Here is a 25,703-nt window from a genome sequence, read left to right on the forward strand (position 1 = left end):
GCCCTGCCTATCTTTCCATCATCAGCAAATAAATGAATATCTCCTTTCAGGCCCATCCCACTATTAATATATCATTAAACTATGCTCCAAGGCAGATTCACACCCCATATACCATACTCTGATACCTGTCTATCAGCTACCCAATTTTCCAAGTGAACAGCGTATATTCCAGTCTCATATGTTCCATATTATATAATAGCCTTTCATAAACAACAAATTACACAATAACAACAGTAATTAACTTTGAAGTGTAAGAAACAACTGCCTTGTTTCTTACACTTGCATTTGTATATAAACACAACAGCTCATTCCTGGATCTACAGCTAGTTCCACTGATAACACTCATTCGATATAATCTCTCCATGCTCAACTGGGCCATTTCCCTTTCTGCTTATTCGTTTTAGAACCCTCTTCAATTCCAACTTTCCTCTTGATCCCAGGTCATCCCATTCCTTTCCTGTCTGCTCATGCTCTCACATCCTCTTGGAGCATCAACCTTTCTCACGCTGTGTACCCCTGTCCACCCTGTGCTTCCCATTACCCTATTCATCTTGCACACCCATTCTTACGTTTTCCATACTCATGCTACTTATTTCCTCATTTATAACCACCTCGTCAATCTCTCCTGTCGTACTCTCGCTCTTCCACATCACTTCCCACTTGATCTGATCCATTCTCTATACTCACTTCTCTACCTTCCAGCCACAGTCTCTCCAAATGACTCACACCATAACCACTCAAATGCAGTCCATTGCTCCCATACAGTTCACTTCGTCCTTCAAACTCATTCCACACATTAACAAATTGTGCTTCCCTCTCCTCACACATTTCAGCCAACATACCATTCATAATCATTGCTCTCTGCCTCATCTCACCACAGTCATACCTAGGCAACACGCTTACTACCCTTCCTGTCACCTATTATCTTTTATCCGTCTAAGCAGCCTCCTGATATCCATTCTGATGTGCTCTTTGTCCTCTGTCAAGTCATTCGTACCTATTAAAACCATCAACTCTTTTGCTCGCTCCCTCTTCATATCCAATGCCTCAATCACTCTACTCATTTCACTGCCTGGAAAACATACCTTGTGCATCCTCTCATCCAGCACATCTTTAATAATGGAGTTGCCATACAACACCACTCGCTCGTCTTTCATTTAACTCTTTCGTATCTACTTGATTTATTTTAATCATTTTCACACGAATTTTCTTAATTTCATAATTTCAGTTTTCTTAATTCCGCATCCATTTCATCTCTTGCCTCATCCAACCCAATTCATCTTTCGAATCTCGCGTCACATTCTCTCTATCATTCAATCTTTCTAATTTTCGAACTCTCAACTCCCGCTTCACACTTTTACTCTCATTCATCATTTGAGTTTCTGTACTTTCGGTCCATGTGTCCAACTTTCGCTTTCATTCATTCTTTTCATTTTTCCAGCTTTTGATCCTTTTGTCATGCTATTTCCGGTTTCTTTCGTTCTCTCGATTTTATTTCCTTCCACCACATCTGTCTCACTTTCGTTCTTTTTACCATCCATTATGGCTTTCAAATCACTCGTTTTCTTTTTCAGTGCTTTCTTAACAATTTTTTGCCTTTCTTTCACACCATGCTAGTTTTTTTGGAGATGTTGTTAATAGAATGATATCATCAGTGAATCATAGATTGCTTAAATATTCTCCATCAATACTCAATCCTTTTTTCCCAATTTAATTTTCTCGTAGCATATTCAAGGACTAGCAAATAATTCTGGTGTGAAAGAGTGTCCTTCTCTGACTCCTCTTTTTTCTGTTTATTTTTATTTTCCATTTAAATTTATTACTGATGAACCTTCTCATATATATAAGTTAATATGTTAATATAGATATCATGTATTCCTATATAAATTTTAAAGATTCCAAGAAATTATATACTTGGTGTAATCCTTTATCCGAGTGTAAGCAAACAAGTTTCTACCTGAACCATTTTCAGGACTGGGGCAACTCGTATAAAGAAGCTCATGACTTCACATCACATCACTTGCCTTAGTATCCCATAATGCAAAGCACATCTTCTTGCAGACATATATAATGTTATGCATTATGGGAAGGACCACTAGCCATACCGGTTTCAACCTTTATTCAGGTCTCATCAGTATGGAACCAGAACCAGGGGTGATACTAAAGTTGAAATAGTGCAGAAGTCATATTTTCATATACTAGTTGCCGAAAGGTGTCACATATTATTAAAATACTCTGGATTAGAGAAAGTTGTTGGAAGTTTTTCCACTTGGTTCAACCTTAGTATCACCTCTGGGTCTGGCTCCCACTGATGAGACCTCAATAAGGATCGAAACTGCTCTGGGTAGTGGCCCTTCCCATAATGCTATGCATTATGGGAAGCGCCTCCGTAGCGTAGCGCCTCCGTAGCGCAATTGGAAGAACAACGGCACATTGCGCCCTTCGATTGGAATAGGCCTAAGTTCGATTCTCGTCGCGACGGGAGGAATCTTTATCTGGACGATTTCAATCGAAGGTGAGTTAGCCGACCTCATATGGAGGTAGCAGGGTTTTTCCTCCCGGAAACTCGGGTTTTTCATCCCGCATACAGACAAATCGGCCCTTCAGAACACACGCAATTTACAGACAAAAATACTAGTTGTGGTAGTGGTGGAGGTGGGCGGTAGATGGCGTTGATGGAGATGATTCGTAGTAGAGGTTCGGTGTAGTGGTTGAGACAGTTGTAGGTGTCCTCCCGCGATGAGTCTTCGGACTCCTTGGAGGTGTCGCGAATAATAATAATAATAATAATTATACGTGTCTACAAGGAGATGTGCTTTGCATTATGGGATACTAAGGAAAGTGATCTGATCTCGTGATCTACTTTATACAAGTTGCCTCAGTTCTAAAGATAGTTCAGCCACAAACTTGTTTGCTTACATCTGGAGAAATTATTAAACTAAGTATATAATTTCTTAGGATTTTTAATTTATAGTATAACCAAGTGGAAAGACTTCCAACATCTATTCCTATGTGTAAAGCCTGTTTGTTTCCTATGAGCAAAAGAAAGAGCTTCTCAATGAAAAAATTTTTGATGCTAAATGTACTTAGGACATTTGTACTTCCTTAGAGCTTCTTTATCTTCTGCTATTGAACAAACTTTAGATAGCTCTAGATACAAATACTTGGCAACATATTAAAGATATGATCAACTCACAAGCAGTTAATGTTCAGAACACCAACAAAGCTATATTATTTAAAAAATTTGAAGCTTTAAAGTTAGAACAGCAAAAGTCATTGAAATCTAAATTTCAGTTCCCTCCTGAAAAGGTTATTCTTATTAAAGGTTTTAACTTTTTCATGTTAACAAGATCTATTCCAAAGCAACTTACTTACAAAAATAGAAAAAGCAAGTTCATTCTTTCCATCTCAATAAGCTAATTTACTTTGTATAGAATCTATCATCTCTTCACAATTAACAATGCAAAACCCCAATATAGAATTTTACTATTGCAGAATACTGAGCCCTAAAAATTCTACAGAAAAATAATAATTATTATTAATACGGACAACTCCAAGGAGTCCTTAGACTCATCGATGGAGGCCCTAAAATCATGTCAAGAACAACTATTCACACAGTATCTATCATGCTTCGCCTTGAATTCATTTACAGTCATGGCATCCACCAGGGTCGCATTTACCATTAGGTGCATGAGGCGCAAGATGGGGGCCCTCATTTTAAAACCTTACCCCTCACAAAGAACAATAAAAAAAAAACAGCATAGTTATAGTTGCAAAATAAAATACTTATTTTTAAATATTAAATTCATAATATAAAAACTAGAATCAGCTGAAAAAGTTGTGAGGCTTCCCGCTTCCATTTGAAACACATTGTTCTTTCCTTAGAATATAAAACTAACAGGAACTCTGTATTCCATAAAATTAATGTATGTAAGCGTACCATTTCTTTGCTGGACGTATATACATGTCCAGCAAACCTGGATAATATTCTGTCCATCTGCTGAAAGTGTATGGATAAGAAGTATAGTTTGACCGTCATGTCCATTAGAAGGTGCGATAATCCTTCACGCTGAAAAGAATACTTAACTACATTACCTGGCGTACGTAGTAGCTACGTTCTGTGGCTTACAGCAAGAAGCGCAGTTGCTTGCCATTTTGCTCGGTAACTGGAATCTAAGTTATATCAGACTAAATACCTATGAGTTATATTCATTTTGCTGCTTGTTTTTATCGTATAATTATAGTTTTTAATGGCAGTGTAAAATAAGAAATCCTTTCATACTTTCTTCACTTCATATTGTATCACTTTGGAAGATCAACGTCACTACCAATTTTTTTGCTAATTATTTTAATCACCAATACATTTTAAAATTCTCCAAGAACATGATTGAAGATAATTATTTTTATCAAACAATTATTTTATAAATTCATGAAAATCCGAATCTAAAAATGAATACAGCCTCCATATGTTCCAAATTAAGTTTCCTATTTTATTCATAATCTTAGTTCGAAGGTTAGTTATCATAAGTAAATCTTGAATCATATCATGTAATGCATAATTTTTATAATGTAATCTGTAGGTTTTTGCTCAACTTTCTTGGTTTCCCCCCTAATCACTCACTACAAATCAAAATAAACAGCAGTTATGAAGTCAACTGTTATGTACATATTTTCGGCTAATTTTGATATCATGTGGCAGTTTTGAAGTAGCGATAATTTCCCTACAGTTTATCTTTTGAAACATGTGTAGGTGCATGCGTCAAAATGAAATTTTATTTCCAAAATTTTCATAACAGAATTAATTTGCCTTTAATGGCTAACTTCTCCACTCCCAAAATTATCACCACACACACACAAATACTGTCAGATAACATGCATGCACTTACTTTTTCTTTGAATTCATTATTTTTCCAAAATAATTGTACTGTTGCAGTTTTAAGCAAAAGACAAAGGCATGGAATCGCTGATAAAATGTCATTGGATATAAATTAAAAAGACTCGCAATCGAAAACCCTGAGTAATGCAGGTTAACACCATTTGTTGTTCATAAAAATAAATAAAAATAAAAAATTCGTTCCTAAAATTGAAATGTGCGACCCATATAATTTTATTTTGCAAGGAAAGGAAGCAAAATGTCATATTTATTTCAATAAACATTATTTAAAAAATATAAATATTTGACATAATATTTCCAATGCAAAGAAACATTTTGATTATTTATTTTCACACATGGGAAATTCTTTTTTATTTGGGAAGATACACAATAAGTAAATTGTGCAGCAAAAAAGGGTCAATCCAAGAAATACAGTGCACAAAACTACAATAATCCGTTGACGACGGTGGTGGTGGTGGGGGGGGTAATTGCATTTTAACTGATAGAATGCTGATGAAGTTTCATCAGCATTCTGCCTTTTTATTAGGTCAAAGGGATTTTGAGTATATTTGAGAACAGATATATTCAACATAACTTAGCCAGTTTTGTTGTAAAAAGTGCCGCATTTGAAGAAATATTAGCGGCATAATAATAAAATAGCAAAATTCATAATGCTTCAGAATAACTTGATAATTTTGATAATACCAAAACAAGATCAGATACATCTGTAAAAATCTATTATTATTATTATTATTATTAGAGTCCTTTTAATTGTGAACTCTATAAAGATATACTTAATAAATTTGTATTTTTGTGTTTTTAAATAAATAAACTAGTTTCATTTTGTCACAGATGGTTCTCACTGGACTACTTGGACTTTTAGACTATTGTTCTTTCAACATTCTAAAAACTCGTTTGTAGCTTAAATATTCCAAAGCACATTACATCGATTTTTTACTTAGGTCTAGTCCCATCAGAATGTTGTAAAAAATAACCTTGTTTGTCTCTGTATATTTTGTATTAGATATATTTCTTTAATAAGAATATGTTAGAGTGTTAAAAACAAAGGCAATGATTTTTGCCGGAGCTGTATGTAATGGATCTACAAAGCAGCATTAGAAAGGTTGTTTATTAAATTTTGTGTGTATGAGAAAGGCTTACAAGCTCTACACATAAACACCTCTGAAGTCAGTCAGAAAGATTCAAACAACTTTCTGATGGTCGGCAACTTACAATCAAACAAAGGCACAGAAGAGAACAAAGAGTGGGCCGAACTTGAAACTTAAGATGAAAGAATCATGCTGCATTCTTCAGTGGTTACAAACTTTGCGCAAGGTCTCAGAGAAAGCATAATAAAAGGGGGGACAGAGCCAAGCATATCGGGCTTCCCAGATGCAAAAGTCGCTAGAGAGAGAGGCTTCCCATTTCCAAACGTTGCCAGAGAGGAGCTTCCCGGTTCCAGTCTTAAGAGAAGGCTTCGAGTTGCTGAAAGGAGATGTCCAATCGCCTGAGAAAAGCTTCCAGGCCAGAGAAGAATCCCAGTTGACAGTTGGCAGCAGTTCGAGTTAGTGGAGGCGGCAGAAAAAGGAGGCAGTCATCCAGGCATTTTTGGCAAGCCCAAGCAAGAGAAAAGGCAAGACAAATTACCCGAAGTACCTTCGCTCAGAAGATTTTCTTTTCGCCGTGGGAAAATAATGTTTTGCCAGAGCTGTATATGAGTACTGCAGGGCGCAGTTTACAGTCCGCTATTTTCCCAATGAGATATTTCTGAAGCCAGATTTCCTGAAGGAAGCTCAAGATCTGAGATGAGAGAATTGCCTTAGAACTTTTTGTGCAAGACCTTTGACTGAATGTGCGATACAGAGCTTTTGTAAGTTATATATCTTTGTACAATTCCTCTTATAATGTGTTTTAGTTGGACAATTAAGATTTAGATTAACAGTAACAAGAAGTGTCATTAAGAGAATCTATTGACATATTTGAAGTTGGTATACAGTTTGTAAAAGTAACTAAATGGAGAGTTAGCTAACCTCTTTGCAAGTATACTAGAAGTTTAATAAGTGAAAATTGTAAACAGAGTAAATAAGTTTTTGAGTTAAAGAAAGTTTTTGCGATCATTTTGAAACACATTCCAGAGACAACATAGGTTTTTTTTGTGTGCTGCTGCTATTTGTATTAATTAGTTGGGTAAGAGCAGTTTCTATATCACCTAAATAGAGCATTTGAATTTCAAGTTTATTATTATTTATAAATTCAATTGATTTTTCAGTTCATTTTTTTGGCATCAATATTCTAGTCATTTTAGAGTAAAATGTCAAGTAAAAAAAGTGGATGTTAGCGAGCATAGCAAGTTATCGTTACTATTTATTGCCTCTAAGTTTTAACTAAAGCTGGAATTATTATGCTTATTACTGCAACTTAAAAAAATCAAAGCTGGAGTTGAATAAATCTTGTAATAAATAAATGTTGTAATTCCATAAATGATGATTTTTGCTACAATTTTTATTACCATAAATTCAAAATTATTATTTTTAGTGAGAATATCTCAACTTTACAGTTCGTGAAGTTCCAATTTTTATTAGCAAATTAAGCTTGCTTGATTAGCAAGCTTAATTTGGTTGCATTTAAATTCTTTTTTTTTTTTTTTAACTTTTATCCTTATACTAAATTATTACCATACCTTTTAATATTTTTTCCGTATTCAGAATTTTTGTAGCTACTATGATGCTTGTCAACAAAGCTTTTCGAACAAAATCAATGTTCTCAAAATCAATAATCACGCTGCAATTGAAATCTTTCATAGTACATCTTTCTTTAAATTAATTATGATTCAATTACATGGAATATTTAAAAGTGTAAATAATATATATATTTAGAATTACATTAAAAGATTTTAAACTATTTTGGAAAATTTAATATTAAATATAAAGTATCATAGAAGTTGCATAATTATTTATGCAATTTATGCAATTAGTCATTTATTTATATAAATGACTTACAAGGTTGCTATTTTAATATTACCAAGATTTTTTTAATATTCATATTTATTGTATACATGTGAAATTCGTTTGTATTTTTGGGAAGAGACACAATAAATAAATTGTGCACCAAAAAGGGTCAAATATCGTAGAACAGTAAAGGAAATATCAAAAAACAGTAATTAAATTGATAATTTAACAATAGTTTAGTTACCATTATTTGGCTAGTACTTGTAAAGCAGTATACTGTATAGAAGTGTATATATACCTAATTATATGGTTAAAGTAGTTATTGCAGTCAGTAAGAACATATTATTCAATTAATTATTATTCTTATTTTACTGTTACTCATTTATTTTAACAAAACCAAGATACTACTGTTTCTATTTTTGTATTTTTTAAGCTTTTAACGTAATTGTTTATTTTATTTATATGTTTATTTTGGATTTAATAAATATTTATTTCGCTTTTGATAGATTAATACACATAATGATGCCAAGAAAATTTGAATCCACAGCTAGTAAAAGAAAATGACTTAGAGAAAATGAAAAACACCTAAATAGTCAAAAGCTGACAATTTTGTCTTTCTTGCGTTCTGAAAATGAAGAATTACGTAGAACTGAAGTTGTACTTCACAGTTCTCGGAATGAAAACAAAACATTGGTATCATTATCAGGAGGAGATGAAAGTGAAAATGAAGAACATCAAAATGATGTGGAAAACATAGAAGGAGAGAAAGAAGTAAATGAAACAAATCAAGAGGATTCTGAAGAAAATTTTCAATCAGAGTCTGTACTTACCAGCAAGCAAGCAAGCTATCTCTTATCCTACCGATATAGCAGTCTGACCACTTACTATTAATGAACAGTTTATCGAGCATATTTTAATAAATATGCCCCAGAGTGTTGGTAAAATCGAAAATTTAAAAAAAGAATATGCAGAATGCAATAGAATATATATCAGAAATGTAAATATATCACATTTTTACTGTAAAAAAAGGCAAATGGAACAAAGGAGAAACGAGAGTTGCTAATTTTTTCAGAAACCAGCAAAGCAATTTACTGCTTTGTTTGTAAATTGTAAAATTGCAACATGGAATGTGAGAAGCATTGCACACACAAAGAAGAACTTGATAAATAACTAAACCAAGCTAACATAAAGATATGTATAGTAACAGAAACAAAGAAAAAACAAAAAGGTACAAAAGAAACAAACAACTATATACAAATCTACAGTGGGGTAAAAAAAGAAGAAAGAGCAAAACCAGGTATAATGATTATGGTACATAAATCCCTAAAGAACAATATTGTATATTACAACTATTTGAATGAAAGACTAATAGAAATTAGACTCAAGACGTTAAGAGGCCACATAACAATAATTGGTGCATATGCACCGGAAGAGGGAAAAAGAAGAAAACGTTAATATATTTTATAAAGAATTACAGAATGCCATAGATAAAACAAAAAAAACTGACTATTTACTGCTAGAGGGAGATTTAAATGCCAGAATAGAGGGAACAAAAAATACAAAACAAACATAGGGAAATTTGGCGAAGATACATGTTGTTATGTCGTCACTACCCCCATATTTATCTTTGCACTTATATTCTTTCTGTTATATTATTTGTCATTTAAGGATATCAGTTATTCCATTGCCAGCAAATTTATATTTGTTTAGAACGACTGCGCCAGCCGGCAACTAAATTCTGATAATCAAATAAATAACGTTAAACAACAAAGGGCTCACATGATATGCAGTCGTGGCTCCCCCCTTTTCTTTGTTACGTAAATTGCTTCCCCCTTCACTCATACAGGTCTGAAAGTTTTATAAGTGGTAATTCAATCTCAGAAACAACAGACTCGTGAACCTTGACATAAAGAAATATATTTATTATAAACACTTGCATAGATACACTTTATATAATAATTTCAATGCTAGAGAGTCTGTACTCCCCCCCCCTCTTTAGTTTAAGATATCCAAAATTTCAATTCTTATGTTTAAACGAATCAATCCTATATCTCTGTTATATTATTATGTTCAGACTCAACTATCCCATACAGGGTTACTCAGTGCTCGCTCTCTAAGGACAATTATATACAGACTTTATACAAAGTATGTCAGGCGTATCCCATCTTGCATTTTAACATGGAAAAATATTCTTATACATGCTCAAGCTCTATCCCCCCATAACTTAATTAAAATTCAGGCTAATATCTAACATCATATGGCATCTTCCTGACAAACAGTTTGAAGGTTAGGTTCCATTCTCAGCACAAGCTTAGAGTGGCACCAGCTTATTTGACACAGACAAATCAGTCCACGTAGTCTTTTAGGCACTATAGATAAGTTAATGTGTGGAGCTCCTTAATTCCTTGGCTCCTATTCCTTTTACGATTACAATTCTATAATGAGTATGAAAAATTGTACATTACCATCTTTTTCTTTTCATGGAGTTTCCGTGACTTCCCTCCACGCTTTCACTTCCGTATTTTCTCACCACGTGTTTTCATGGCATCAGTGACTTACTTCCACTATCTTCGAAGGTTGCCCTTCGCTGACTTCACTTCCGCATTTTCTCACCACCTGTTTTCATGGCATCAGCGACTTACTTCCACTATCTTCAGAGGTTTCTCTTCTCTGACTTTACGTTGGCTTAACTTACCAACGGCTTTTTACTGGAATTCTGACTTCATTGCTTTGGTGACTTTACTCAACATGGTACAACAGCAACCGGGAGATTGTTGCTAGGCACCGGCAGCAAGCTTCCGTAGCTATCCAGGACTTGGATGGAAATGCAGGCAAAAAACAAGAGAGCGTTTGAGTCTCGCACTGCGCCTTATATTACAAATGTGAATGCCCTCTCTCTCGGTGACTACATCATACTCTTAGCCATGGCCGATTGGTCACCCCAACTCCGAACTGTTTTGACGTGGTTCTAATACATAGATCTCTCATGCACATTTCATAATAACAATTTCGGTCCTGAGACACAATTTCCCTTTGCTTATTTTACTCAGACATTATCAATTCTAAATACAGATTTCCTAAGTTTACTTAATTTTAACAATCTCAGTCAGTTTGATATAACTTCTGAGTGAACATATGTATACAAAACTCTCTTAGCCCTCTCTCTCTGGAGGCATAAGCATGTCCTTATCCTTAGGTCTAATTGTTACTGTGTGTTGGGTCGGAAACAAGATGGCTTACAAATAGTGAGTTAGCATATTTTCCGGCACAACAATGTAATCAAAATGGTCGCAGATTTCTCGATTTTGTCATTTATAATAAAACGAGAATAATGAATTCAATGTTTAAACACAAGGAAATACATAAATATACTTGGTCAGCCAGAGGATACAAATCAGTAATTGACTACGTTATCACAAATTTTAAATTAGTGGAGTTAATTTTAGACGTAAGAGCATATCGAGGCTTTGAATTAAACTCTGATCATTATATGGTATCAGCAAAAATTCGTTTGAAACTAAAGTGGCTAAAAACACATAGAATTGAAAATTCTTACCATCAAGCTACAAAATTTCTTCATGACGGGATCCCCAAGTTAGACAACAATATCAAAAATACACAAACTTAAAAACAGAAACCACACATGAATCAAGTGACATAGAAGATGAATGGGAAAATTTGAAACAAATTCTCACAAATATAAGACAAAAGCAGCAACAGAAACTTTAGGAATAAAGCACAAATGGATTAGAAAAAGAGGACTACAAGACAGAAACAGAGAAATAGAAAAATAATAAAAACCAAAAAGGACAGTTACCAGAAATGGCTAAATTCCAAAACAATAGAAGCAGAAATAGAGTATGAAAGAAATAGTGCAATTGCAAATGAGAAGTAAGGAAAAAACATAGAGAAAGATGGAACAATTTCGTAACAGAACTAGAAAAGGATTTATTTAAGCCACAACCCAAAACCTATAAAGTAATAAAATACATGAATAAAGAAATAAAAGAAAAGATAAAAATACAAACAATAGATTTAGAAAAATGGGTGACTTATTTCCAAAATCTCTGGACAAATGAGAACAATGAAATAAAATTTTTATAAGACAAAGAATGACCTAATAGAAAATATCACAATAATAGAACTGAAAAATATAATAAAGACGATGAAAAATAGGAAAACCAGGAAAAGACAATATAAATATAGAACTATACAAAAATGCAGGTGAAAAATTTAATGAAAGACTTCTGAAATTTTTTAATATGGTTTGGATGTCCGAAAAAATTCCTAACTCTTGGAAAAAAGCACTGGTTATCGCAATCTATAAAAAAGGAAATAAAGACAATTGCTATAATTATAGGGGAATTAGCCTACTGAATACAGGATATAAAATATATGCAGGAATATTAAAAGAGAAACTAAGCAGCATTGTAGAAGACAAATTACTAGAAGAACAAAATGGTTTCCGAAAAGGCCGATCCTGCATAGATCCAATTTTTACTTTAAAATTATTAATAGAAAAGAGAAGAGAATTTCAAAAAGAAACACACGTGGCCTTTATTGATTATGAAAAAGCCTTTGACAAAATTAGTAGACAAAAGTTGTTTAAAATATTAACACATTCAAACATACCAAACCAACTTTAACAATCCATTCAAGAAATATATAAGGAAATAAAATAGCGTTTAAACTAGAACACATCTCAGAATGGAAAGATATATCAAGAGGAGTACAACAGGGATGTACCCTCTCACCTCTGCTTTTCAATATATATAACAATCTGGAAACAGTATAACCTATTTGGTATATAAATAACCCCACAAATGAAGATAGATGCACTACTATTTGCTGATGATCAAATAGTATTAGCTACATCCGAAAATGGTTTACAAAGATCATTAAAATCATTAAATGATATCTCAAAACAATACAATATGACAATATCTAAAGAAAAAACAAAAATAATGGCATTCAAAGGAGAAAACCCAATAAGAAGTAAAATAGTGATAGATAATAAATTATTAGAAAAAATAAATACTTTCAGATACTTAAGATGTGATCTATCATATGAAGAAGAAAAAGACATAGACACTAAAATATCAAACTTTGTCAAAGTAAATGGCATAATAAATAATATATTTAAGCCATTCCTAGTACAAAAGCACACTAGAATCAGACTATATAATGTCTTTTCAAAACCAACTCTACTATACGGAAGCAAAACATGGACCATAAAAAGGAAAGATGAAAGACGAATTCAAACAAGCAGAAATGAAGTTCCTCAGAAAAACAGCTGGATATACCAAGTGGGACCACAAAACAAATGAAGAAATCTTACAATCCCTGAAAATAAAACCAATTAACTACTACATAAGACAGCATAAACAAAAATGACTAGAACATTTAAATCGAATGGACAACAGCAGACTACCAAAAATATATACAGATACAAAATAAGTGGGAAAAGAAGAATCGGAAGACCAAGAAAGAGATGGCATGAGACCGGAAGGGGCACCTGGCCTAAAATCCATGTTAGGAAGAAGAAGTTTATAAATTGTTTTCTAAGTCAAATAATAACTTAATGAAGGGTTTTAATGACTGGGGAAATATAACACGAACCTTATGTGATCACGAGCATATACGAGCGATGTGCACATATCGTAAAAGAAAATCGATTTCTGTAAATAGTCGAATTGATCAAACAAATACAATCTGAAGAAAATTATTGGAGAGAGGTTTTAAAAAGAATAATAACTACCATTAAGTTACTGAGTAAACTAGGGCTAGCATTTAGAGGAAATACAAATGATATTTTTTCTGATTCTTTTTTTATCGGAAATTATTTATCGGGTTTACATTAAGTGAATTTGATGATTTTTTAAAACACCACATGAAAATGTATGCCAACTGTGGTTCTGGCAGATCAAATTATCTTTCTTACCATATTTGTGATGAATTCATAGCGTTAATAGCTTAAAAAAAGAGAAATATTAATATCAGAAATTAAGGAAGCTGCTCATTTTGCACTAATATTCGATTCAACGCCAGACATTGCCCATAATGACCAACTAGCTATGATATTTAGGTATGTTGCCGCAAATTCTGACATTAGAGAAACATTTATTGGGTTCATCAGAATTACACAACATAATTCCTTATATTTAGAAGAGGTAGTATTAAAAAAATTAGAAGAATTATCTTTGGATATAAAAATGTGCAGAGGGCAAAGCTATGATAACGCTGCCAATATGAAAGATATCTATACAAGTTTACAAGCTAAGCTGAAAAAACGTAGTCCCTCTGCACATTATATACCACACTCTAGTCATTCCTTAAATTGAATTGGCAACTATGCCGGGGAATCTTATTATTATTATTATTATTATTATCCAAGACTTCATGGAGTCAAAGACTCATCTGGAATTGTCTGGAAGCAGTGCAATATTTTTGTTTTATTCAAAATGTATATAATTACTTTTCATCTTCAACAAGAAGATGGGGTATACTCCTTCAACATTTAGAAAAAAAATCTTTAACTGTTAAAAGACTAAGTGAAACGAGGTGGTCTGCAAGAGCTGACGCTATATTGGAATTGAAACGTGGATATAAACAAATTAAAGACGCATTACTTGAAATATCCATTTCTCCTCATGAAAAACCTATTTCTAAATTAGAGAGCGCATCATTGGCTGAACATTTTGACAAACCAGAAACAGCAATTTTAACAGTTATGTCGGACAAAATTTTACAACGAATAAATGCTACTAGTAAATCTCTACAAAATCCCAATATGGATTTATTTTTGTTGGTTTTATTTTAAATATAAGAAATAGTTTTGCTGCTGTAAATGAAGAAGCAAATTTATTAACAGATAATACAAAATTTAAAGATGAAAAGGAAAGAGATAAAAAGTAAAAAAAACGAATAATGAAGTTTCACAATCTAACAATAAGATTATATTACATGGGAAAGAAAATTTTGCTGTGAACACTTTTAATGTCATTTGCGATAAGCTAATTTTGGAAATTAATGAAAGAACAAAAAAGCTATTTCGACATATTAAATATGTTTGACATTTTTTTGAAAGAAGATATAGATCAAGACAAGTACAAGACTAGTATCGATAAAATTTTACAAACTTATGGGACTGATATTGATCCAGAAAAATTGACGATGAAGTTAACCAATTTTTAATAATGATAAAGGAAGAAAATTCTTCAATTAAAAATATGTACAAATTTATAAACGATGAGTTAAGGTCTACTTTACCAAACGTAGAAACAATTTAAAAAATATTTTCGACGATGCCTATTTCAAATGCAAGTGCTGAAATTTCATTTTCAGTGTTGATATGAATAAAAAAATATTTAAGACGCAACTTGCACCGAAATAAAACAAGTTACCTGTCGTTATTATGCATTGAATCAGATGTAATGGACTTGATCCGTTATGATGACATTATAGATATATTTGCTAAAACCAAAGCCAGAAAAAAAAAACTTTTAGTTATTAATTTTTTATTTAAATTTGAACTGATTTATTTTTATACTTTTTTAAAATGCAAATATTTGTATACCAATGTTGTATTGTGCCATTAAAATGAGTTATTATGGAAATGTTGACTTTTATTTTCAATAAACTAAAAAAATGCTTATTTTTGAGGGCCTCATAATGATGTTGCGCTTTGGGCCTCCAAAAGTATAAATGCGGCCCTGGCATCCACAACAGACTCTGCCAGCTTATTCAACTCATTCACCACTCTCCAAGTAAAACACCTAGATCTAACACCCTTTCTAACCACGCTCTTGCCCAGCTTCCATGGATGGACCCTAGTCCTCCCACCACCAGTAGCCTATTCTGAAAAATATCTTCTGAATTAATCTTATAGAAACCCTTCAGTAATTTGAATGTCCCAATCATATCACCCATGTTCTGCCTATCAACCAATTTCTGCAACCCACAAATCTTCACTCTGTTCTCATAAGGTTCATTCCATAGGCCTGCTATCATCTTGGTTACTCTTCTCTGGATCCTCTCCACCTCCTTTCCATCAAGAAGAAACCTAGGTGACCAAATCTGGGCACAGTAGTCGAGATGAGGTCTTATCAAGGCTCGGTACAGAGGAACAATAACTTGCTTATCTCTGGTCATCAAAGTATTTTTCAGCAACCAAGTGATTTGATGAGCTGATTTAGCTTTTGCAATGTGTCCCCCTAAACTTCAACTCTCTATCCACCAACATTCCCAAATCTCTGGCCTCGTCAATCTCGTGGAGTACAGTTCCACTGATGTGGTGTACTGCTGCTAATCTTTTCACCCCAAAATGCATAACCTTACATTTTGCAATATTAAATTGACATCCATTCTCCTTAGCCCACCCCTCCACACTATACAAATCATCCTGCAAAACAAAATTTCGACATCCTGTGCATTCACTATTGCTCTACCCAACTTAGCTTCATCAGCAAACAAATGAACAGTTCCTTTCAGATCCTTTCCTATATCGTTAATGAACAAATTGAACAGTACTGATCCAAGAACAGAACCCTGCAGCACACCACTAGTCATAGGCCATCTTTTGGACTCTACTCCTGAATAAACCACTCTCCATCAAACACCCACCTATCCATCTCACCAACCCTATATCCATCCCATATGCTGCAGTTTACTGATTAGAATTCCATGTGGTATCCTGTCAAAGGCCTTAGCAAGGTCCAGTAGGATCACTGTAAACCCATTACCCTTATCCAGTTCAGCCATCACTGTGTTATAAAACATGAGCAAGTTACTGAGGCATGATATACCTTTCATGAAACCATGCTCTCCCCCATACAGTATCCCATTTTCATCTATTCATTCCTCAGAGGAGGCTCAGGGTGGACAGGAGTACACAGCATGAGAAAGGTGGATGCTCCGAGCTGAGGTTGGAGCATGTGTAGACAGGAAAAAAATGGGATGACCTGGTATCAAGAGGAAACAGTTGGAATTGAAAAGTGTTTTAAAATGAATAAGCAGAAAGGGAAATGGTCCCAGTCAAACATGGAGAGATCACATTGAGTGAGTGGTATCAGTGGAACTAACTGTAGATGCAGAAATGAGCTGTTGTGTTTGTATACAAATGCTAGAAGTATAAGAAACGAGGCAGATGAAATGTTGGAAGTTTAATTTACACTTGGTTAGACTATAATAAATTTAGTTTAATCCTTTATCCAAGTGTAATCAAACAAAGTTTGCACCTGAAAATATCTTCAGGACTAAGGTAAGGTAGTGCAACATCAGGCAACTCTGAGCAAAGGTGGACCAAGCTCTCATCACTCCTTGTCTGAGTATCTCCCGTAATGCAAAGCACATCTCCTTGCAAACATGTATACTGCTATGCATTAAGGGAAGGGCCACTATCCAGAACGAATAGTGGTCCTCCTACTGATAAGACCTGTATTGAGGTCTCATCAGTAGGAGGCAGACCCAAACACGGAGATACAAGGCAGAAACAATAGCAGAGGTCATATTTACTTATACAAGTTGCCAACAGGTGTATCACCTTATTATTGAATTACTCTGGATTTAGAGAAAGATGTTGGAAGTTTATTTTGCACTTGGTTAGACTATAATAAATTTAGTTTAATCCTTTATCCAAGTGTAAGCAAACAAAGTTTGCACCTGAAAATATCTTCAGGACAGAGGCAAGGTGGTGCAACACCAGACCACTCTGAGCAAAGATGGCCCAAGCTCCCATCACTCCCTGTCTCAGTATCTCCCATAATGCAAAACACATCTCCTTGCAGACATGTATACTACTATGCATTAACGGAAGGGCCACTTCTGTCTTAGTATCTCCAAACATGGAGATACTAAGACCTCTCCTATTGCTTCTGTCTTAGTATCTCCAAACATGGAGATACTAAGACAGAAGCAATAGGAGAGGTCATATTTACATATACAAGTTGCCAACAGGTGTACCACCTGTTCTTGCACCACCTACCTGAGTCCTGAAGATATTTTCAGGCTCAATTGGATTTCTTACACTTGGATAAAGGATTAAACTAAATTTATTATAGTCTAACCAAGTGCAAAATAAACTTCCATCATCTTTCTCTAAATCCATACTAATTCAATAATAAGGTGGTACACCTGTTAGCAACTTGTATAGGTAAATATGATCTTTCCTATTGCTTCTGCCTTAGTATCTCCACGTAGAAAGTATTTTTAACTTGGGTATAGTTATGTTAAAGATACCAAGCAATTTTAAACCTGGTTTTACTCCATTTTTTCCAAGTAAGCAAACAGACAATGTCAAGTTTGCGCCTGCAATTTATGCAAGACTAGCTGATCCCACAGGTAGTGCAAGACCAAGGCAACTCGTGGTAGACGTGGAGCAAGCTCTGATCACTAATCTTAATATTTACCCTTAATGCCAAAACACATCTCCAAGAAGGGGATGTATGATGTTTTGTATTAAAGGCAAGGGGCCACTACCCCTTTCTAGCCTGGCTCCCCACTGATGAGACCTCAATAAAGGTCGAAACCGGTCTGGGTAGTGGCCCCTTGACATTGTCTGTTAGCTTACTTGGAAAAAATGGAGTAAAACCAGGTTTAAAATTGCTTGGTATCTTTAACATTAGTATCTCCACGTTTGGGTCTTCCTCCCACTGACAAGTCCTGAATAAAGGTTGAAACCGATCTGGGTAGTGGCCCTTTCCTTAATGCATTGCAGTATACATGTCCCTCAAGGAGATGTGCTTTGCATTATGGGGGATACGGAGACAAGCAGTGATAAGATCTTGGTCCACCTTTGCTCGGAGTTACCTGGTGTTGCACCACCTTACCTCAGTCCTGAAGATATTTTCAGGCACAAACTTTGTTTGCTTATACATGGATAAAGGATTAAACTAAATTTATTGCAGATGAAATGGTTGCATTAATTGCGTCTGTTCACCCAAAGATTGTTGGAATAAGTGAGACATGGTTGGAAAAGGACGACATCCTGACAGGAATAGAGATGGAAGGGTATGATGTTTTTCGTGAGGATAGACGGGGTAAAAAAGGAGGGCGAGTGCTATTGATGATAGAGAAAGAGTTATGTTCATACAAAGTAGAGATGCAAGAGGGAAATAGTGCCAGTGGTTTTGAGGCAGTATGGTGTGTGATAGAGGTGAATGGAATCAAATACTTGATTGGATGTTGTTATTGAACAGGTAATGTCGATGGTGGTGTTAATGAAATGTATAATCAAATTAGTCAAGCAAATAAGAAAAGGGTAATCATAATGGGCGATTTTAATTATGGCAATATAGACTTGAATGATGAGATAGCAACTGGAAGTAAAGAAAATGAGTTTCTTGAGTTTTTCAGGTATAACTTCCTCAGACAGTATGTAACAGAGGGCACGCGAGCATTGAGTGACTTGGATTTGGTCATTGCATCAGAGGATGTAATTATAAATGAGGTGTCAAATCATCCACCAATTGGTGAGAGTAACCATGAAGTGATTTCATGGGGTGATTGTCAACAATGTGAGGACCTCTCTGATGAGAAAAGGCTGTATGTGGAACTACAAGGAGGATGATTATAAAGAGCTCAGGACACAGCTTGTGAGTGTAGCATGGAATGAGGAGTTAGCTGGAAAAGAGATAAATGCAGCTTGGGGGATTTTCAATAACTATCTAGTAGATGTGGTGTCTAAGTGTATTCCAAGGGTGAGAATATTAAATAAGGTAGGTGTGAGATGGATGAATAAAGACATTAAGCATGTGATACACAGAAAGAGGGCATTGTGGAGGCAGCATAAGAGAAGTGGAAATAACCAATTTCATAAGGTCTACAAACACCAGGCAAGGAGGGTGATTTGGTTGGTGAGGGTAGCTAAAGAGAGGTATGAACGGCAGTTAGCTAATGAAGTCAAAAAAATCCTGAGGAGTTCTTTCGATATGTAGCCAGCAAAAAAAGAATGATTATTGAAGGATGACATTGATAGGAGAAAATGGCATAAAGACAGCTGTTGCAGAAGGTGTGGTGGAGATACTTAATGATCAATTCATAAAGGTCTTTCAATCTTGGGAATGTGACTTAATGGAGAGATTGAGAGCAGTAGATGACGGGAAGGAAATACTGACTGTGAGCGAGCAAGAGGTGTATGAGGAGTTGAGTAAACTGGATGTTAATAAGGCTGTGAGACTTGATAATATATTGCCACGTATTCTGACGGAATGTGCCAGGGAGGTGACACCTGTCAAGACATATTTTTTTAATATGAGTCTAGCACTTGGTCAACTCCCTGAGGAGTGGAAGGAGGGCAAGATTGTGCCACTTCATAAAGGAGGTGATCGAATTCAAGCATCAAACTATAGGCCTATCTGTGTGTCAGGTGTTGTGGTTAAGTTGTTGGAGAAGCTTGTGAGAACTAGGATCCAAAGTTGGGTTGACAACAATGGTATTATCTTTGATGGACAGCATGGATTTGCTAAAGGGAGGTCTTGTTTTAGTAATCTACCTACTTATTACAATAAAGTGACTGCTTCATTGGACAGAGGAGAAGGATTCACAGTAATATACTTAGATTTCACAGTCTTTAGATAGAGTACCTCATGACAAATTGATAATCAAACTGGAGCAGATGGGGTGAGATATTAGATTGTTGAATTGGATTGGAGACTGGCTATCTGATAGGTATCAACAGTTGTGTATTGGGGAGTGATATCCAGGAAAAGGAACATCACTAGCGGAATGCCTCAGGGGTCTCTTTTGGGGCCGTTACTGTTTAACTTGTATATTAACAATATAGGTGAAGATTTGGATGGAGATATTCAGTTGTTTGGAGATGATGCAAAGTTGGGACAAACCATAAAGAGTAGTGAAGATATTGTGGCCTTACAAGAAGATTTGAATAAATTAAGTGATTGGGCACGGAAATGGAGATGTGAGTTCAGTTCAATGTTGCAAAATGTAAGGTTTTAAAATTTGGAAAACAAAGATGGGATGCAGAATTTATGCATGGTGAGGATATATTGTTGGAGGTGGAAGAAATAAGAGATCTAGTGGTGATAGTGGATAAGGATCTGAAATTTAGGGGACACAGCCAAAATTGTGAAGACAACACAAATGCTTCGGGGAATGATGCGGAGGACACTGATGTGTAGAAGTAGGGAGATTCTTGTTCTGTTGTGTAAGGATTTGATTAGGCCACACATGGACTATTGTGCCCAGATTTGGTCACCTGGTTTTGAATGAAGAGATGAAGAGATGTTGGAAAGGGTCCAAAGGCGATTGACTAAGATAGTTTCTGATCTCTGGAATGTCGAATATGAGGAAAGATTGAGAAGATGTAATTTGCAGAGTATGGTGGACAGGAGGAAGAGGGGAGATATGATAATGACCTACAAGTTGGTAAGGGGTTGTTATAGGATTAATGCTGGAGACGTTCTACAGAAAATAGTGGGAGAACTAGAGGTTATCCTTGGAAACTCTATAAAGAAGGTGTGTGTAGGGGGAGTGAGGGGCAGCTTTTTTTTTGTGCAGAGTTGTGAATGATTGGAATGCCTTGCCTGAGAGTGTGGTGTCCACACGGGGCTTTAATGTGTTCAAGGAACGGTATGATGAGCTGTGTGTGTGATAAAAGGACTTCCCAGATGAGTCTTTGACTCCATGAGATCTTGGTGTAATAATAATAATAATAATAATACCTGTATTCTCCTCTTGACTATTTTCTCCAAGACCTTGACAACGATTCCTGATATGCTAATCAGTCAGTAATTTGCATCAGCAGTCTTGGAACCTCCTTTATGCAGTGGAACTATTTTCCCCCCTCTTTCCACCCCATCGGGACTAACCCACACCCGAGACTCAAATTAAACAAAATGGTCAAGGGCACTGACAATTCTTTAGCTGCTTCATATACAACACATGCTGTTATACTATCCAATCCCACAGTTGTATTGACATTGAGGTTTTGTAATAGACTGTTCACCACCATTCTCGTATAAGCTGTTGGTTCCGTCATTCCTGCAATGTCTCCACCTGGATGATATAATCCTGCAAAGTGCTCGCTCAGTAATTCCACTATATCAACTGATTCGGTTACCTCCCTACCTATGGCATTCTTTAAAATCATTCTGCTGTATACATTTTTTCTTTTACTTGCAACATATCGAAAAAACTGTTTGAAATTCTCTTTAGTCTGTATGGCTAATTTCCTTTCATAATCCACTTTTGCTTTTCTTACCACACTCGTTACTCTTCTAGCCTGCGCTTTATACCGTTCATGTACCTGCTGGTCACCTTTCTCCTTAAATTCCCTCCACAGTGTTTTCTTTTTTTGCAGCTCAAGCTTAATGGTGTTATTCATCCATTTAACCTCTATTTGATTTACTATTCGGACTTTAGGTATACAGTCAGCCATTGCCTCCTGCAAACACTCCTTAACCACTTCCCATCCACTATCAACATCCAGCTCTTACATGCCATGGCACTGAACCAAGCAATCTCCTAAGCTTGTCATACCTACCGGCCCGATAATTCCACATGTTCCCTGTCTTAGTTGAAAATTCCACACATTTAGCCACCTCCCAAGTCCAGACCTTATGATCATGCTCACCAATTGGTGACAACGTGGTCATATTCGTTACAGCCAAATTCTCAGATGCAATTACTAGGTCAAGCACTCTCTGACCCCTACTATTTTCCATTACATGCTGTCGCAGATAGTTATCCCTTAATAACTGCATAAAATCCAATTCCTTCCATGTGTCCTCTCCTCCTTCCAATCAATGTTACCATATTGAAATTCCCCATAATAATTACCCTTCTTCCACTCATTCTCCCTACATACAAAGATAACTTAACTGTCATTCTAGATATAACTACAAACAGATACTTATGCAATTCTAGAAAGGGATCTAACTTGTGAACGTGATATTCATATTAACATCTCTTGAGAACCACTAGAGAATTCTCTAGAAATTTAAGGTTATTTCTACATTCTTTCATCCTCTCATCCCTTAATTATATGGTTTGCCTAAAATCCATAAGAAAACACTCCACTTATACCCATCATAGAAGGCATTGATAGAAGACATACAAGATTTAAAAACATTTGGCTTAAGTTTTGAAAAGTTTAACATACTTGACTACCTCCTTTCTCAAGAATTCTGAACACTTTGTTTCGATTGTTAAAAGCTTGCAGCTTCAAAAAGATTCAATTCCATCAGGTTTTGATGTTATTTCTGTATTTACCCTTTGCATAAATTCTTTTTTGTTAATTTCTTTTTAGAAATACTATTTATAAACAGAATTTTTTCTTAGCTATAACCTATTCAATTGTCACTCTTCAGCTATTCAACTTTGGCATCCACAAGATTTTGCCTACATGAACGTGCACAACAATACTATGGCATCCAGAAAGAAATGTCAGCAATACATTTGCAAGTTAATTTATAGCTGTTGTTCTCTTGTAATGTATATTTTTGTATTTCTGTTTTCGTGTTATACATCTGATGAAGTCTTCCAAGATGAAACTAGTTGTGCATCCAAATAATAAATAGTTTTGTTTTTTCTATTTTTTTGATATCCCTCCACTTCTAGTCATTAAATTTCTTTAAATTTAATGACTAGAAGTGGAGTTAAATTTAAGTCATTATATATATATATATATATATATATACATACATACAGCCAAGTTGTAAACTGTGTAAAGTATGCAGCTTTATGATTTTCAGCCTGGAGAATGGTGGCAAGATGGATTATGTCGCAACTGCACATGCGAAGGAACTCCTGGCCATTATTCTTCTCGATGTATTCACGAACAGTGTCCTGTGTTACAAGAGCTTCCTGATGACAGGGTGAGTCAGTAATAAATATAACGAAAAGAATATTATAGTTGTACACTGGTGTCCAAAAGCTAAGAATGAACTTCATTTTTATTTTTATATGAAAAATTTTCATGACTACAGCCAAATGTGGACATAAATTTATTGCCAGCATAGTAATAAATTATATCACAAAAAAAATGTGTTCTAAATTTTGTACAAATTAAATTGTAATACATTTTTGGCAAAAGTTACAAAATTCATAAGGACATAGTTAAGGGATTAATGTACAGTGCTAACAGAAAACTATGCAGAAAGATATTTCAGTTTGCAATATGTCCACCCTGAACCACTATGCAGCACCCATAACATTGTATACTATGCTTAGCACCAAGTGATTCATGAGTTCTTGAAGCAAACTGGCCAACTCCTCCTTCAGACAAGGATATTTACCTTGTTTGTTTTCTGGTGGGAAATTTTGAGCAGCAATGCATCTCCCAGTTACTTCCCTAACATTTTCTATGGGATTGAGATCTGGAGAGCATGCTGGCCACTCAATTCAATTCATATCCTCAATCTCCAGAAGTATCTCTATTGCTCATGTATGATGTGGTGTAGCACTGAGATGCATAAAAATGAATTCTTCATCTACCATACCATGGAGCAATCAAACATGGCATTGAAGAAATTTGTTTGAATATTGTTCACCAGTCATAGTCGCTTTTTGCAACACTTGTAGCTCAGCATCCATTAAGCATAATAATGCCTTCCCACACCATGATTCCAGCACCACCATATCTATCCCATTCAAGAACATTCTCACAATGGTAAGCAGTACTACTTTCATGCCAGATCAAGTGTCGTCTAGAATCGGAGGAAAAACTAGAATGACTCTCACCTGTAAAGAGTACATTAGCCCATTGGTGTCTTGTCCAATTTTATGGATACAACACCACTGAAAACGTGCTCCAAGATGAGTGGATAAAGGGACACAGACTACAGGTTTTCGGATGTATAGGCCTACTTGTTTCAGATGTCTTGCCATATTTTGTTGAGATATCTGCTTACTACCTCTGCTTGAATGGAGCTGACTTGATGGTGCTTCAGTTACTTTTTGCTGTTATAACCAATCTCTCTTCATGAGAAGATGCTGCCCAGAGTCTGAAAATAGTGCTATGTGAGATTCCAAACTCTCTGGCAATATCAGTAATTCTGTGGCCTTCAAACTTTCTAGTTATTCTTCCCCATGTGAAATCTAGATAACATCTTTGAGGCATTACAAGACATTCAAATTTGCAGCTTTATTCCTTCACGAAAACAGCATCCTTCAAACACAATTCGTTTAGCATTGCTTTTTGCCTTTTATCTTGTCGAATGCTTCCACATGATCTGTTTGCAATCGATTTGAAAATTTGAACCTCGTTTTCTACTCGAAATCGTCAATTATACAAATTGCCACAGTCTGATTTGTCTGAATTTGCAGATGTGATCTTCAGAAATAGTGTTGATCCTTAGGTTTTGGACACCAGTGTATTTGAATTTCACTAGATCATTTATACATGTTTACATACAGTTAAATTTACACCTTGTTATATGTCTACCTGATTTAGGTAAGACCTGTAACTCTCTCTCTCTCTACACACACACACTATTAACATTGATAAAATGGCATATTTACCAAATTAAAGTTCTAATTTAATATTCTTATTATTTTTTTGACTGTCATAATATCTATAATATGCAAAATATGTTGGAGAGAAACTTTTGTTCCAAGTACAAAATCTAATTGTAAAATCAAATACAAATTATTATTATTATTATTACATTCTATTTTTTATTCCTACTGCACAAATGTCAAGTTTCAGTTTCAGTATATAATATTATGTTCCTTCTATCACTATCAACAGCATTCAGTTACTGATATGTACCAAGTATATGCTGGATGCTGTGATAGGACTACATAATAAAATTTACATTAGTACCAATTTTTTATTGATAATTTTTCTCCAAATTAGTTTATTATCTGTCAGAGTTCCAGATATTGTCAGATCTGATATGTCAGTTCTTTAAAGAATTTCAAAC

The 25,703-nt window shown here is 35.0% G+C and overlaps 1 protein-coding gene across 4 annotated transcripts in view; it reads left to right on the forward strand.

The window, feature by feature from the left end:
* Positions 1-25,703, forward strand: part of LOC150109786 (uncharacterized) — a 1,408,745-nt gene that overhangs the window by 1,260,128 nt on the left and 122,914 nt on the right. For all 4 annotated transcript variants that reach the window (XM_090396626.1, XM_090396635.1, XM_090396653.1 and 1 more), the window contains one exon: positions 23,532-23,654. In XM_090396626.1, the coding sequence (XP_090252752.1) occupies positions 23,532-23,654 (123 nt within the window). The remainder of the gene's footprint in view (positions 1-23,531; positions 23,655-25,703) is intronic.

The sequence above is a fragment of the Typopeltis vanoorti genome, chromosome 1, assembly GCF_054136105.1.
Source record: "Typopeltis vanoorti isolate ZY-2024b chromosome 1, IOZ_Tvanoo_1.0, whole genome shotgun sequence".
NCBI lineage: Eukaryota > Metazoa > Arthropoda > Arachnida > Uropygi > Thelyphonidae > Typopeltis > Typopeltis vanoorti.